This window comes from Betta splendens, chromosome 13, assembly GCF_900634795.4.
Source record: "Betta splendens chromosome 13, fBetSpl5.4, whole genome shotgun sequence".
Lineage (NCBI taxonomy): Eukaryota > Metazoa > Chordata > Actinopteri > Anabantiformes > Osphronemidae > Betta > Betta splendens.
The window spans coordinates 11,845,357-11,861,434 of NC_040893.2; the positions used below are offsets into that span (position 1 = coordinate 11,845,357).

At 45.1% G+C, this 16,078-nt stretch overlaps 1 protein-coding gene and 1 long non-coding RNA gene across 5 annotated transcripts in view; one reads left to right on the forward strand and one right to left on the reverse strand.

Annotated features, from left to right (window-relative positions):
• Nucleotides 1-16,078, reverse strand: part of LOC114868623 (uncharacterized) — a 109,711-nt gene that overhangs the window by 19,504 nt on the left and 74,129 nt on the right. The window contains exons 5-6 of one of the 4 annotated variants that reach the window (XR_008696575.1): nucleotides 7,919-8,121; nucleotides 5,574-7,440 (exon numbers count right to left, since the gene is read on the reverse strand). The exons of 1 other annotated variant lie outside the window; for it this stretch is intronic. This is a non-coding gene — a long non-coding RNA (uncharacterized LOC114868623). Of the gene's footprint in view, nucleotides 1-1,944; nucleotides 2,926-5,573; nucleotides 7,441-7,918; nucleotides 8,122-14,462; nucleotides 14,722-16,078 lie in introns of those variants that run through there. 2 more of the 4 variants (XR_008696576.1, XR_008696574.1) reach the window with 2 other exon arrangements.
• LOC114868622 (cholinesterase-like) lies at nucleotides 10,111-15,578 on the forward strand. Its single transcript, XM_029172378.3, has 10 exons — nucleotides 10,111-10,321; nucleotides 10,982-11,290; nucleotides 12,224-12,452; nucleotides 12,556-12,688; nucleotides 12,764-12,915; nucleotides 13,080-13,269; nucleotides 13,525-13,835; nucleotides 14,003-14,212; nucleotides 14,299-14,456; nucleotides 15,018-15,578. Exons 2-10 carry the CDS (start codon nucleotides 10,990-10,992, stop codon nucleotides 15,113-15,115), a joined length of 1,782 nt encoding a protein of 593 aa, XP_029028211.1. The 5' UTR covers nucleotides 10,111-10,321; nucleotides 10,982-10,989; the 3' UTR covers nucleotides 15,116-15,578.

Sequence of the window (16,078 nt, forward strand, 5' to 3'; positions counted from 1 at the left end):
AGTATTGGATTAAAAAGCAGTGCTTTTTTATATTACAGCCTGGGATTCTTTGGAAAGCACGAAAGACTAGATTATTGTGTCTTCTATGGCTATTGTTGCAAACCTAATCAAAATGTATAGTTTAATGCTTGCAACAGAAGAGTTGTGACAAAGGCACATGATGCTCTATACTGTATCTATGACTTTCTCTAAACCTTCCAAGCCTTGAGCGGCTTCACAGCGGCTCAGACGTGATGTTTCTGCACAGAACTGAGGGTGGCTTCCTGCTTATACAGTATAATGGGTTGCATTTCGAGACGCAGCAGCCGACTGCATTAGGTGACAAACATTTACTCTCAGGCCCATTCGATGTCATTCACCACAAAAGCATTTAACAAACACGTCCACGTTAATCGTTAGTTATACCTTAAGAGCTATTTCCACATTCAGACAAAGACAGGTCAGACTATGCACAGCTGTCTTCTGCTCGGCTCTAATGAAGTTTTCAAACCCCACATACAGACTTTGACACACAGAGGCTCCTGCCACTCTGCCTGCACGCGCTCCCAGAGCTTGTTAAGTTTTAAGCAGTGAGCACTGTAGGCATTCTCTAACAGGGAGTTCCGGTGGTGAGGGGCAGGAGGGACCCTCTCAACACCAGTCCCAGCTTCCTAATTTGAGGGGAGAGGGAGTGGGAAGACTCAGTCAATGGCAAGGCAGCATTTATGTTTCACTTTCCTGTGTGAAACTGAATTACTAATGTGTATATTATAAAATGTATAATATCTCATATTTATAAACTCTCTTTGAGCTTTTGTTCAGAAAGTTAAGGGAGCGCATTGTTGTATTATATGCACCTGTGAAGTCCAGAGAGATCATACGCGACTCAGTAGCAGCGTTTCAGAACTTCTCCTTATCTGCTAATTGCTCTGTGGTTTATTTACTATAGTGGCCAATGGATGCTGCTGGCTCTGCAGCTAAGTGGAATATCAATGAAATGCAAAACACTCCTGTGGCTGTGTCCCTGTGTCTGTCACTGTGTGTGTGTGTGTGTGTGTGTGTGTGTGTGTGTGTGTGTGTGTGTGTGTGTGTGTGTGTGTGTGTGTGTGTGTGTGTGTGTGTGTGTGTGTGTGTGTGTGGCCACACTCACAACTAGACAAAGGCACAACAGAAGCTGCTATTAACTGGTTATGTGCTCATTTTAGGTTATTGGTGGGAGTTGCAGTTGTCCTGTACCTCTGGCCTGTTTGTTCTGCTAAAGCAGGTCCTGGATGGAAGCATGGCATGTGCTGCTACTGCATGAGCCATTAGGCTATTTTAGTCAAGTAGTGATGGGAAATTGGCTTCATCTTTGTGTCTGCATATTGAGCTGTGTCTCTTGTATATGGTCCCTGCAAACATTTCCTTTTTGCACCGTGTTTTTGCTTGTTCTCTCTTCATGCAGCAGTTCTTTGTAATGGTTCACCTGGGTTTTCAAATTGGCCAAGTGTGTTTTATGAAGCTGCACGTGTTTTGTTTATATACATGCTTCTTTCCTAATTTGCAGTGATTTTGCAGTGTTGAGTTCTTAGTGCCGCTCACTGGGTGTTATATATTAAAAAAAACAAAAACGGGAAGACACATCTCCTGAAGGATTCTTCAACGCTTTGGATAACAAGGTATAGTTTCTCAGGTGTGATTTCCCAGTGGATCAATTACACAACTCTGCATGACCTGGGGACTGCTTGATAGGTCTATTAGCTCATAGTCAGGGAACCGATGATGCCAGCGAGGCCTATATACACACAGTCTCACATACAATGAGTGCTTGCATGCACCTTCCTACATACAGTACACAGTACTAAATTAAAATACCTTGCTTGCTGTAATTCTAGCAAAACATGACATCACTAGGATATATATACATGGGAACCAACAGCATACAGATGCCCTATATCAATATATAGATGAACGTGACGGTTAGGAGATGACAAATGAAGAAAAGAAAGGTCCCTTTTCTAGATGGAACAATAAGATAAGATGGCTGCGCCAGATGGCTCTCTGATAAGAGTAAGCACAATAAAAAGTATAAAAGGATGGTGAACAACCAAGAATCTAAAGCTTAAGTCGAGTTTCCTCAATCACACAATCGCTGCATCAATAATGTAAATTCAGCGACAAAAGCAATCGGTACATCCAATTTATCCAAGTTTAACACATTCAGTTAGGCCAGACCAACAACATATTACAACAGAAAACAGACACAGAAAACCTGGCATAGTGGTGAAAGCAGCCACAAAGGAGCAGCAAGATGCAGAAACCGGGTTAAGGATTCGTTAAGTGACGGGCCGGTCAACTGTAACACTCACAAGGAATCACAGCCTTTCGTGGTTACGTACAGTAATGACAGAGAGCATCCAGTCCTTTTTGGCAGGAGGTTTTGTAGTTGTGTGTCTGCAGAACCGGCCACAGAGAAGTGTCTGGTGAATCCTGAGGCCTTGTTGATGCCAGATGGGGTGACAACCCCTCTGATAGTCTGAGGCTGCTCTAGGATCTCCTTCCAGTTGGAAAACCTCCAGAGGGACTTGTCCTCAGCTGCCTCCCTTCAACACAAATAAGCAGCTGTTTTCAATGCCTTCAGGATACGTGAACTCTTGATTCTGTCTCTATTCATAAACTCAGTCTTCTAAGAAAACTTATTTTAGCCCGCTGTTTGTCAGAGGGTCAGTTTGCCAGTCTCCACCCAGAGTGCAGGCCCTTAGGAAGCGGCGGGTTAGACAGTATGTCTGCCAATCACATCCTCCAATATCTGAGCTCCACATCCACTGCCAGGCAACGAGCCCCTCACATCACGCCTCCTGGAGAATCCTGGCACAGTGCAGCTGACGGGTTCAGAAAGGAGCGAACTGGCTCGGCCTCGTGGCCGGGACGTCTCGCCATTGTTGATGGAGCTTCGGAAAGCGGATCCTGCAGGAAAATGTGAAGCCCTGCGTGAACTGGAGTTCAACACAAACTCCGGGACTTTAAACTCACACTTGTTGTACCAGAGAATGACCTGGGTAGAAAAAAATACATATTTTATGAAGGCAGAGTCAAAGACCCCAAATTAATTGTATAGAAATGTTGTGAAAGGACCTGAAGCTCATCCGAGCATGTCAACCAACGTTACTAAGCCGAGGCAGCTCAGTAAGAATAAATGGGCTCACACTCCACCAAGCTGCGGCTTTAATTCAATTACATTTTTAATTCAGTGTATTGCTATAAAAGGTCTCGGCAGTTATTGAAGGCACAGTTCGTGTTCTTTTGTCAGACACAAATATTTATGACTGATAGATTTCCCACAGTAAATAAACGCACTGTTTGAAGTACGCCCGTGCATCCTTGGTTAAATTGGATTCTATTCGGTGCAGTTGTACGCCGTCAGGTTTAGAAAGACTGATGCTTTAGGTCATAGTTAAAACAGAAACACTGTCTTTCAGGTCCCACTCTAAGTTAATCAAACTGTCCTTGAATGCAGCTTTTTGAGTTGCTATTTAAATAATGTCAAATAAATGAAAAGTGGCTCCTTTTCAAGGATTTACATTAGGAGTCCAGCAAGGTCACTGTACTGATGTAATTGTAAACACCTGATATAAATATGACATGGAAGTCAATTCAATATTTAAGTTATAAATATGAGTTATTACAGTTTTCACCAGTATATTCTGCAGGAATGCAGCACATACAGTAAGTTCATATACATTCAGTTACAGGCTCAGGTCATTTTTGTTCATGCTTGACCTATTTCTATTCTTGTCAATGTAAAGCATACAAAATATTTTCAAGGTTAGATGAAAGATGTACATTGAGCATGTGAGAGCGAGGACTCAGTCGGCGGATTTAATTAGCAGCAAGTCAGAAAATGCACTTGAGGTAGAAAAAATAAAAACCTCATTGGCATCAGAACGACGTTGTCTCTTTGTATCTCCATTCAAATCCGCTTCTCCCCGGTTATAATTGAAGTTAAGTTATGCATCCATGCATGTTGGCATCTTGAACAGAGCTTTTATTGTGCTGAAAAGTGTCACCACAAGACAAACGTGCTCTCTGTGATTCTGAGTCCACGTCTCCGCTACCACTGGAGGGGTCACCAATGACTTTACACAGTGGTGTGTGTGTGTGTGTGTGTGTGTGTGTGTGTGTGTGTGTGTGTGTGTGTGTGTTACTGCTTTCCCCATAAAGCGCACTTTAAAACCAGCACACAGAGACTGTCTGATTGTTAGGTTTTGCCTGAGGCATAGTTTTTCCAAAATACTTCTAATGAGTTATAAGACAACCCTTCATGTATTAATTGCCTGTTCTTCATAATAAACATATTACCTTTTTGTATATTTTAATGTAGGATTCAGACCCATTAGATACAGTAGTTCCCAATCGCTGCATTGGTCAGTGTTATATTTCCTAATGATAAAACATGTTTTAAGAAGAAAGCCTGGAATGATTCATGAGCCTGACAGAACGTACAACTCGCCATCACTTATGCATGTTGTTGCCCAGTTCTGATCTGCAGGCTATAGAATTTAAAAAATTTGACCTCAGGCAAGATTATTCTAATCAATCCCCAAATGTTATGCAGGTACATGCAGAGTCTTTTATCTCACCACTGGATCACCTCGTTTTCCTCTTGTCTAAACTTCTCTCTAAGCCCTCTTTCACAGTGTGATCACTCCTTCGCTGTCACATCAACCGTGTCACGGGCATATGTGACCATTGACAATAAAGGTGCAGTCGTTCTTCTCTTCTTCTGAACATGGCAGAGATGATGATGAGATGAGAGTGATGAGGGAGCCGGATGTTCCCGGTGGCCTGTGTTCACAGCGCAGCACCAGCTTTTCAGACGCATGAGTGTGTGTGTGTGTGTGTGTGTGTGTGTGTGTGTGTGTGTGTGTGTGTGTGTGTGTGTGTGTGTGTGTGTGTGTGTGTGTGTGTGTGTGTGTGTGTGTGTGCTGCTTGTGACATCCTTGTCGGTGGTGGTGGGTCTGAGGTGGTTTTGGGAGGAAAGTCTTTGGAGTGCTGCACTGATCTCAGTCCCCTGACTGCTGCGAGATGTGCTCACACTTCACACTGTCCCATAGTACATATATATTGCAAACACTAGAGGCCACTACATATCGTAAATATTCCTGACTGTCTCCACTCCGAAGCCACGTGCCACATGTTTTAAGCGTCAGACTAGTTCTGCAGCCTACAGACGTGAAGACGTTCAACTCAACATTTTGATGTGCCGTCTCCATAAAAGCGTAAAGATGAAGACTGTTCAAAACTTCTGCGGTGATGATGTGATGGCAAAATGATGTCATCGCAGTGATTAGGGCCACTTTGGTTGGACTTCCTGTCTGTGGGCCGCCGAGCACAAATCTCATTAAAACGCCAAACAGTTAATGGGGACAAAAGTTGCGTAGCTTGCATAAACGCACTTACTGTACCTGCAAACACACACACACACACACACACACACACACACACACACACACACACACACACACACACACACGCACACACGCACACACACTACACAGGTCTAACTATGCTTGGCGTGTCAGGAGCTTACAACAATTTGAGGCTTCAGTGGTTTAATTAGCAGTTGATAAATGATTCGTTTTCTAATCATACAACTGTACAGCGCTTTGTGCCTTCACTCTGTTCTCGCAGACGTCTAGTATTTTATAAAAGGCGTTTTTTCTATTCAATTAAAACAAAATCGTCAGCTCTAAACTGGATCAAAATCAATATAACCCGTGTCACCAGTTCTCTTACACATATTCTCCGGTGGACACGATCTGTGTTTCCAGCGAGTTGCCATTTGTTACACCACAAAAGTCCCATTAAACATTTTGAAATTTGTGATGCAACAGCAGGAAAGCAAATAAATTGTTGAAGAGGGAGCAATTTCGTCCGCCGCACATCTTCATTCAACTAATGTGATGAACAACGCTGAAAGGAATGACATTTTACGAAATATACCAGTTGAAATGAAGAGGAATGCTGCCAAGCGCGTCATTTTTCATCAACCACATCCTGCTTTTAGAGAAAAAAACTTAAATTGGAACTCAAAGCCATTTTTTTTTTCTAATTCTTGGCCCCGTGCACCGTGGCTATAATCTGTGCACCGTCCAGAGAGGCCCATTTTCTAGTTCCTCCCTCATCCTTTCTTTATATTCCGCTGTTCCTGTGAATCATTCCTCACTTCACCTTTGAACCCCGACAGCATTTATAGCCACACGGCAGTGTGTGCTAGAGGAGAGACAAGCCCAGAACAGAAGGGGGGGGTGGGGGGTTAAAATAGAAAGAGAGAGCAATAGGAAAAGGGCAGAGAGCAAGAAAGGGGCAAAGGAAAATGAATAAGAACATAAACAAGTTTCCCACCTCTCCTTTTTCCTCCTTCACTATAAATGTGATGGTTCCTCTCCCCGTATAAAGCCCCATAGGCAATTTAAAGAAAGTAGGCCAAAATGAAATATGGCTGCAATATAAAAACAACACTTCAGACACACAACGGCTTGATAGAGCCTCCTTTGCGCGCTTGTGTGCACTTGAGCGCACCCGTGCGTGCGCGAGGAGGCTGAGGAAGACAGAGCGAGTCGGGCCGCGGCGCGGAAGCCGTGGGACGGCAAATCGCTCGCAGGACGGTTGAGTGTTTTATTAAGATTGAATCAAAAGTAGAATTTCAGATTCAATTTTACGGCCCTGGAATGGCTGCATAATCTATAACCCCCCCCCCCCCTCGGTTGCACACACTCACAGTAAACCCCCCGTCTCCTGCCCGCACGCGTGCAACCTCCCGGTCACCAGCGCAGTGCAGCGTAAACACAGCAAATCTCTGCTAATCTGACGGTGACACACATGAGGAGCATGTTGACTTGCAGACTGATGTCTGACCCAAATATGGACGCGGGCGTTGGACGAGAATCTGACCTGTTATTTCAGCAACACGCCTCCGGACGCGCTGGGAGGTGACGGCGCTTCCTTCTAGGGCCTCGAAAGCTTAATTATGCTAAAACTACTGGGAGTCATATCAGTGAAGTGGACATTCATTTGACCCACATATCCTGTGGCCAGAGGGGATTTGAATAAAAAAAGAGCCTCAACCAGCACTGAGACACAGAGTAAGTATCATATATGAACCAAGGTCAAGCTGCACAATTACAGGCGTTTAAAAAGGTGAAAACTCACAACTTTAGTCACACACACGCAAACACACACTCAAAATGTTTCTTTTTAAATAATGCAACCAAGGCTCAGCTGCTTCGCGGAGGGTAAGTGAAAATGCAGACGCGCCGGATGAATCTCAATGCTGCCTTTGACTCGTCCACCGCATCTCCTGCTGACGAAAGCGCGCTGCGGCCACCGGTTGAGTGATGGCTGCCGTTGGTTCCACCTGCAGCTTACGGTTGTAGAAGCTCCAAATAGAGTCAACACTGGTTTTAGTCCAAGTCCTCTGCGCTGGTGGATGAAGGCAAATCACCAAAACTCAGTGGACAGACACAAACACACGCCGAGACAAAATGAAGACAGACAGAGAGAGGCTGACGTGAAGCCATATCCTCCTCTGTGACACCATGATTGGATATTTACTCACTGCTTTAAGCCTACACACAAGAAATGAATGATTTTTTTTCTGTCTCATCCCCACCTTCATAACGGCAGCCTGACATTAAAAGGGCATGGGTGAAATTAACTTGTCTGAGTGTGTGTGTGTGTGTGTGTGTGTGTGTGTGTGTGTGTGTGTGTGTGTGTGTGTGTGTGTGTGTGTGTGTGTGTGTGTGTGTGTGTGTGTGTGTGTGTGTGTGTGTTCACGGGCGTGCGTGTCTGGGGAGTTGCATTCTAGTCCCAAGCCTATTTTTGTGTTGTTGGAATGAGAGATAGAAAATGTTCCCTCAAAGGCCCCTGTCACACAGCTGTCATTTTCTCCTTTACCCACCTAATCCCCGATGATGTGCAGTTATGGCGAATAGCTGTCTCGCTCCTCTAACAAACAGTTTGCCGCGTCTGCCTCGCTCCGTCCGTCTCTCCCCTGCCTCTGTTTGTGCGTCTGTCCAACCCTCTCGCTGAGTTGTGTACACATGTGAAAAGGCAGACCACCCATCGCTTCCTCTCCTCCTCTTCTTCCACGGTTACAGCTGGCTGTTTGTAGGATGGAGACAAAGAGGTGCGGCCTTGTTTTTGTCATTTTTGCTTGATTGAAAGAAAAAAGGTGTGAATTATTGGGCACTATAATAATAAAGAAACATATTTCATTCTACATGTAAATATCACAAATATATAAGAATCTAAAGGGGCTGTTTTTTAAGGTTTAGAATGTTTGAAATTGTGACAGGAACGTGCAGTGTCTTTGCATCTATGTCGTGTAATCACTTCTATTAATGTAATATATTGTTATTGCATTCATTTGTCCCGGTTTCAATAAACCATCCTGTCTTCACCAAAACATCCAATCTGTTCGGGTCTTTTTCTTGAATGGCTGAACATGTTGGCCCACTTTTATTGACTGTACATGCGTATTTTAAGGTCAGACGTCAGCGCTAGCAGCAGTTACTGTATTATAATGTGCGTTTGTCTGAGGGCTGGATAAATGAACTGGTGGTGTGCAGGCGTTGGCTCAGGAGCAAGGAATGTCCTGAGAGGAAGCCTTTCAGCTCAGTGCTCAGTCTGGTCTGCTTACATTTTATTCCAGCACATCTATATTTATACTCATTGATAGCTCAACATAATATTGTTGTAATCAGGTTGATTCTGGCTCGCGTCCCCCAGCCGGCATTTGTTTTACTAAGACACTGCATCGGAGTCCCAGCAAGACTTTGTTTATTGTTAATGCAACTGCACATTACCATACTATAAATAACATGGAAATATGCGAGCACAAAGTACACACAGCTAATGGGACACTTTTCATGCATGTAAACAAACACAAATAGGCTACAAAGTCACTTACGAACACAAACGCGCGCGCACGCGGCCCCAGACGTACGTAGCTGCGAACGCAGCACTAAAACCTCCCAGTAAAAGTTGACTTTTCTGTCTTTGGCGTCGGCGTGAGTGGAAATCAAGACAAAATGGAAGAAACAGAGACGGAGCTAATGAGGAGAGACCAGCCTCAGTGTCATCACGGCAAATCAGCTTCTCTCCAATATGACAATTGCTAAACCCGGATTGGTCTCAAGGCTCCTTAAGTTTAGATGTGTTGCCTGTAAACTATACATCTGAACAAGGAGCAGTGGGTGTCAACTGTAATGAAACTCCCTCTAATTAGTTACTATTATAGAATATCAGGATTGTAATATAACGTAATTATGTTATGAATTTCAACATGTACGTAATGAGCTGCAGGATCCTGGGTGACATTAACAGATAATCTCCAAACCTGAACTCCGATGTCGGAGCTATTTTCACCGAGCACAACACAAACCCAGCGGGAACAGGACGGAGCTGAGCAGAATCACGGGGAACAGCCCCTGCGAATAAGCATCATGATGAGAGACTGAGCGCGGCGACTCGACGGGCCTCCAGCACCTGGGAGATGCTTGAGACCTGATCCGGACTTCACCTCACTGTTTGTGGGACACGCAACCAAAGGCGTGTGTCTCTGTGCCAAATCAGCCCATCACTGCTCGATGCGCCACAGCGGCCCCCGTTCGGGCGTTCATTTCCTTGTTGTTGTTTATTGTCGCTGAACCGTGGACTGGAAGATAATAGGAGCGGCTCCGGCTCAGCGCCAGTCAGGCGGACCCCCCGCTGGGCCGACCCGCAGAGAAGCGGTGAACCCCCGGCGATGCATCGCTCAGTGGGAACTGAAGTACATTCACCAAAGTACAAGTTAGATGTACTCGCATTGTGCCGGGTTATTTCTGTCTCATAGGGTTCAGCTCAATAAAACTTAAATCATCCACTTATCCATTAAGAGCAGTTTTCTTCTTTAAGAACTTAATTGTTTCCCATCTCTTATTTATCATTTGAAGGCTCCTCAGATTTATTAGGGGAACTATTTGAGGAGCCGCCGGTGGGTTAAAGAATCAACTCCAACAAAGTCAGGTGCAATAATCCAAATATTTACATATGGACGGTTCACTGTGAAACTGTTACTCTGTGCTGCTTTTATGAGTAAACATCTGTGTGGTTGGTTCTGACTTCATTTAAGACGCACGTCGTGAGACCAGTCTGACTTGTGATCAGGTTTGAATGTATTATTAGCGTATTAGTTGCCATATTTCTAATGGTTGGCCGGCAACGCGAGCGAAGAGGGAGGGATTCTCCCCGCGCGCCCTGTTCCCCCATCACTTTAGTTTCCCGACCGCTCCACGCAGACAAAAAACTCCAAACAGTGAAGGTAAGACGTGCAAAGCCGTGCTTTTACGAACGCGTGCTGGCAGATCACCGCCGCGAAACGTCTTTCGTTCGGTCGACGACGGGACCCACGGCGTCCGCGCGTCCTTGCGCTGCGTTTGGCTGCGCTTGATCCAGGCTTGCGCTGCTGTTGCTCACAGTGCAGTCAGTTTGGTCTGCGCGTTCAGGGGGCTGCGTGTTCCCGGTACCGGATTATAAAGACGCGTCTGAACTGAACTGACAGGCGTCGTTTATCTCTCGTGCGTCTCAGTATTTACACTGACTCTAAACGTGGCTGTGCTCCGTCCAGCAGCAAAACCTTTTAGTAGTAACACATTAACTATTGGCCCAGAGCTGAACACTGGCACTACTTGCAATATTGTTTGATCTCGATAGGTTTATTTGTACAGTGCACTGGCTTCGGTCAAAGTACGTGTGTTCACTGGTTAAAGTGAAATTACTGCAAACTGACGTAATAATCAGAAAGTGAAGTCTGGGTTTATTGTAGCTCAAGGAACAGAAGTGCTCTACTGACAAAAAAGCTTGGATGTGCAAAACCAGCATGTAACATCTGCTTGATAAGCCAGCAGAGGCCACGCGCAGGCCACCGGAGGAGGCAGGTCTTGTTTTAATTAGACCACACATTCCTCTTTTTTCCTCCCAGGATTTTCCATGGAGATCATCTCTCTGTGTACACAATTCCCCCTTCTTCTGCTGTTGCTTGGCTTCTGGACTGTGTCAGCGGCCACTCCAGATAACCTTGTGATCGACACAAAGAATGGGAAGGTTCAGGGGAAACTGCTCCCGGTGCCCGGAGGTAACGTCAGGGCGTTTCTCGGCATTCCGTACGGGAAACCGCCGCTCGGAAAGTCGAGGTTCAGACCTCCTGAGCCGGCTGAGAAATGGCAAGGAGTGAGGGACGCCACCAGATTCCCCAATTCCTGCTACCAGATGCCGGACATGTCCATTCCAGGTAGGACATGCAGACGGTGTTGTAGTGGTCGACGTAAATAAACAGGGAATATTTAAAGAACCGGGAATTCATAATGGAAGAGAGAGGAACAGCAGCTGGAGCTGGGACTAGATGTAACTCATCACATGAGCTTCTGTGCAGTGATTAGTTCAACAGCGATTACAGCGGCTAATTCACAATCCGATATATTGTGCATCAGACTGACATGAAGCTGCTTGTTGTGGTTCTGTATTACACTGGGATGCAGCCAATCGCCAAATACAGTAAAGATGTGAATGACATGCGACCTTAAAGGCTACTGCACTATTTTTGGATGGGTATGGCATGTGTGAATCATATAACACCACACCCCTAACTGTCCACACCACATCCAGTGCGTGAGCCATCCAGTGCTTTCTGGTGGGTCTGTGGATCTATTTCAGCAAAAGACGAGGTGTTGGGAGCCAACTTTATTAGTTTTGCACATACAAATCCACCAACTTAATTTAAAATGGGCCTATTCCTTCACCCAAGAGATGGACTGGGGCTGGATCATGAACAACTAGCTATTTATAGACACAGCCACCTGTCAGGGGTTGTTTGGGAGCCAACTACAACTAGCGCCAGGCATATTTACAGTGAAATGCCCAAAGCACTCTCCAAATATAGACTGTCTCCAGGTTCAACAAAGCACTGCTTGTTAGGAGGGAAACAAGCCAGGGCTCCAGCATCCTTAACGGATTTGCAGTTGTTTGACATGGAACTTAATTTGGCTACGATTAAATCGTAAAATACAACATGTTCAAACAGTACAGAGTCACAACGAAGTTTAACCTAGTGCTATGTTTGTCTCTAGCTTTCACAGACCTACTGTACATAGAACAAAACTACCCGATACTAGAGATGAGTCCCAAAGATTATGCATTGACAATTTATAGTAATTCCTTCCTCCAGGTTTCAAAGGTATAGAGATGTGGAACCCCAACACCCCCGTGAGTGAGGACTGCCTGTATCTAAATGTCTGGACCCCGAATGTGAACGCCACGCAGCCTTCACCACCTGTCGCTGTGCTTGTCTGGATCTACGGAGGTGGATTTTACGTGGGAACGTCCTCTCTGGATACTTACGACGGCCGCTTCCTCAGCAAATCTGAAAATGTTGTTGTGGTGTCCATGAATTACAGGTAAAGCAAAGTATAAAACTATACAATGAGCAACTGGTTAAAAAAGCAAAGTGACCTTGATCTTTATTGTAAATATCTTCATTGCTCTGCTCATCAATTACAGACTTGGACCTTTAGGTTTTCTGTCTCTTCCCGACAACAAGAACATCCCGGGCAATGCGGGTCTGCTGGACCAGCGCTTGGCCCTGCAGTGGGTAGCCAATAATATTGGTGCTTTTGGAGGGGATCCCTCGAAGGTAAAACTACCTTTAATGCGATAACGATAGTTTAAAAGCATTAATGAGCCAATAAAAGAAGCGGCTGCTTTGCAGGTGACTCTGTTTGGGGAGAGTGCTGGGTCTCTATCTGTGGGGCTCCACCTGCTCTCCCCGGGGAGCCAACACCTTTTCCATAGGGCTGTGATGCAGAGTGGCTCTCCTAATGCATTCTGGGGCACGGTCAGCCCCAGTGAAGCTTGGGACAGGTAATCAGTAATTGTGAGAACCATCATATTTTTGAGAGATGCCTTCAAAACTATTTGATAATCATCACAATCATATAATACAGGTTATTTTGGACTCTGCAGTCATTCTTCTCCTCTCCTACGTCCTTCTTCCCTTTTCCCTCTCCATTCCTGCAAACATCCAGGTCCCTGAAGCTAGCGAAGGCACTGGACTGCTCCACGTCTGATCCAGCGGCTCTTGAAGCTTGTCTGCAGAAGGCCGATGCTGAAAAAATCACATTGAAACAGCACAACGTTCTCACAGAACGTCATGACATCTTGTCGTTACCCTTTCTGCCTGTAGTTGATGGAGACGTTCTGCCAGATAACCCTGAAGTAGGTGAATGTTTGCGTGTGTAGGCGTCAGTGTGGCTGAATCACAGTTCATTTTATATCTGTGTTTTAGACAGACTCTCATCTATTACTAAATTTCCACTGGTTTACATCTAAAACAGAAGATGTCAATCACTCTATTACTTAAATGTTGATTTAAATGCAAATCAACATTTAATGCAAAAGCCAATATACACTGTATGCTGTAGTAGCAGTTGTGTGTAAATTGCAACAAAGCAAGTTGCATTGTTCCTGCAGGTGTTGCTGAGCACTGGAAGCCTCCCAAAGAAAGAGCTAGTCATTGGCTTAAACAAGGACGAGGGGCCCTACTTCCTCATAAATGTAGTGCCCGGGTTTAGCATCAGTGGCCAGAGTCTCATCACCAGAAACCAGTTTCTGCACGGAGTGAACCTCACGATGCCAGACGCAGCCGAGGTGACCAAAGAAGCAGCCATCTTCCACTACACGGACCCGGCAGATGAGAACAACTCCATGAAGAACCGCGACCTGCTGTGCAGCCTGATTGGGGATCAGATATTTGTTGCTCCCGTGCTGGAGTTCGCACAAAGGTAACGGATTCTCCGGTTTAGGTGAGGGTGGATCAGTATAAAGGTTACCATGGTGAAATCATCACAGAGGCATTAAATGACTGATAGGATGAAGCTAGAAATATGTTTATACGATCAGACACTTATTTTAACATTGTGTGTCTCATTTTGTGTAATTATTTCTCTAGATACTCACAACGTGGTGGAAAAACCTTCCTATACCTCTTTGACCACCGGTCATCTATCAATCCGTGGCCGGAATGGATGGGCGTCCTCCATGGCTACGAGATAGAGTTTGTCTTCGGAATGCCCCTGAACGCCTCGCTGGGATACAGCAAGAGCGAAGTGAACATGACCAAGAAGATCATGAAGCACTGGGCCAACTTCGCCAGGACGGGGTAAAAGCAGCCCGCGGGGTACTCGGGCTGAGGCGCGGCCTCGGCGACTCGCTCTGATCGTCTCCATTGGCTTCTCTTTCTGTCAGGAATCCAGGCGGCGACGGAGTCAACTGGCCGGCGTTCACCGCCGAACGGCAGGAGTACATCACTCTGAACTGCAACCCCCCCGAACAAAAGCGCATGCTGAGAGCCAAGGAGTGTGAGCTCTGGAACAAACTACTACCAGACATACAGCGGACCGCAGGTTGGACATCCCTCTATCTGCCTGTCTGCCAATCACACACTCACACACACACACACACACACACACACACACACACACACACACACACACACACATACACACACACACACACACACACACACACACACACACACACACACACACACACCTCTACACAGGCTGCTAGTGGGAGGAAATGCGTCAGGCTCTGCCAGGGAGGCGTCGTGCCGTGTTTAGCCTGTGGAGGAGATCGTATCTAGGCTTGATTCACCACAGCTCTGGAGGTCTGAGTGGGAGGAGAAGAGGGTCAGTCATCACTTAATAGAGCGCCGATCGCACGCACAGTGCATAATTCTCACACAACTATGCGATGAGCTCATTATTCATACTTCCTCACACGCTCACACATGGAGGACGTTAGGTATCATGGGCATCGGCCGGTCACAGACACTCAGCTGGAGGCTTCATTTATTATCCAAATGACACCATGTTACTTAAGTCCCAATTATTTTTTAGATATATATAATTGAGCAAACACACATAAATCACCTTCAATCCTTTGTGTGTCTCCTTTTCCCACAGATCAGCTCCAGGCTTGTGTCACGGGTAACGGGATTGTTCCTTCCTGCAGCTACACGTTCATCCTCATTTTACTCGCCACTTCTTTTTTGTTTTACTAAATTAAAGAGGTCCTTAAGTAACAATATTTCATAAAAATATATGACAGGAACAACTGCTTTTTGTTAAGGGTTAAAGTAGTACTGGTGTATAATTTGTAGAGGCTTGAAGATATGGATTTAAACATTTTATTGGTTAGGTTTTAATTAAAACAGTGTGTCAACTTGAAAATGTATATTAATAAACATCTGTAATATATTTGCTGAAAAAATAGTTGCTGATTTAGTTGCTTCTATCTCATTTACTGTAATAGATCATTACTGTATTTCGAAATTTGTAAATTCTGGTAACATGAAACTAAGTTTTTCAGAATAAGGGCGTAGACGCAGTGTGTTGAAGCAACATAGTGTAAAATGACCATCCATACGTTTTGCCAAATGCATTTGATATGAGTCAGCACAGACATACTTTTCATACTGTTCTATGTTGAATGATTTTATATTAAACAACACAATGTATCAGAAATGCGTATTTTGTCACTGAAGACAACAATGTGATAATATACTGTGTTACTAAGCAAAGGTCAGGCTGTTTTTTTCTTTACTAAATTGAGCTGGTTAAATGCCAAACCATTCATTTTTTGTCATATTTACCCTTTTGTACCATGAATACACACAAAAAAAGTGTTTCAATTACCAAAGAGACCACTGTTGCCTTCGTGGCCCACATCTTTCTCGCGTTGCCGTCGCTGGGAATAAACACATCTATCGTTGCAGCAGGTTGGGGAGGTCTAGTGCTGTGACAGCCTGCCTACCGCCGATGACCTTCAGTTAACTAGGCCCTTTCTCTGCCCCACAGGTTACTAACCCCTCAACAGTTTGCAGTATTCCTTTTTACTATTTTTGCCCCCAGCTTTGAAGGCCTTGCATCAATCCTGAGGAAAGCTGCAGCTCATCAGCATATTGCACCGGGCCTTCACATTTTTGGTTATTTAGATGAAAATACAGCCGCTTCACAGGAAGCCG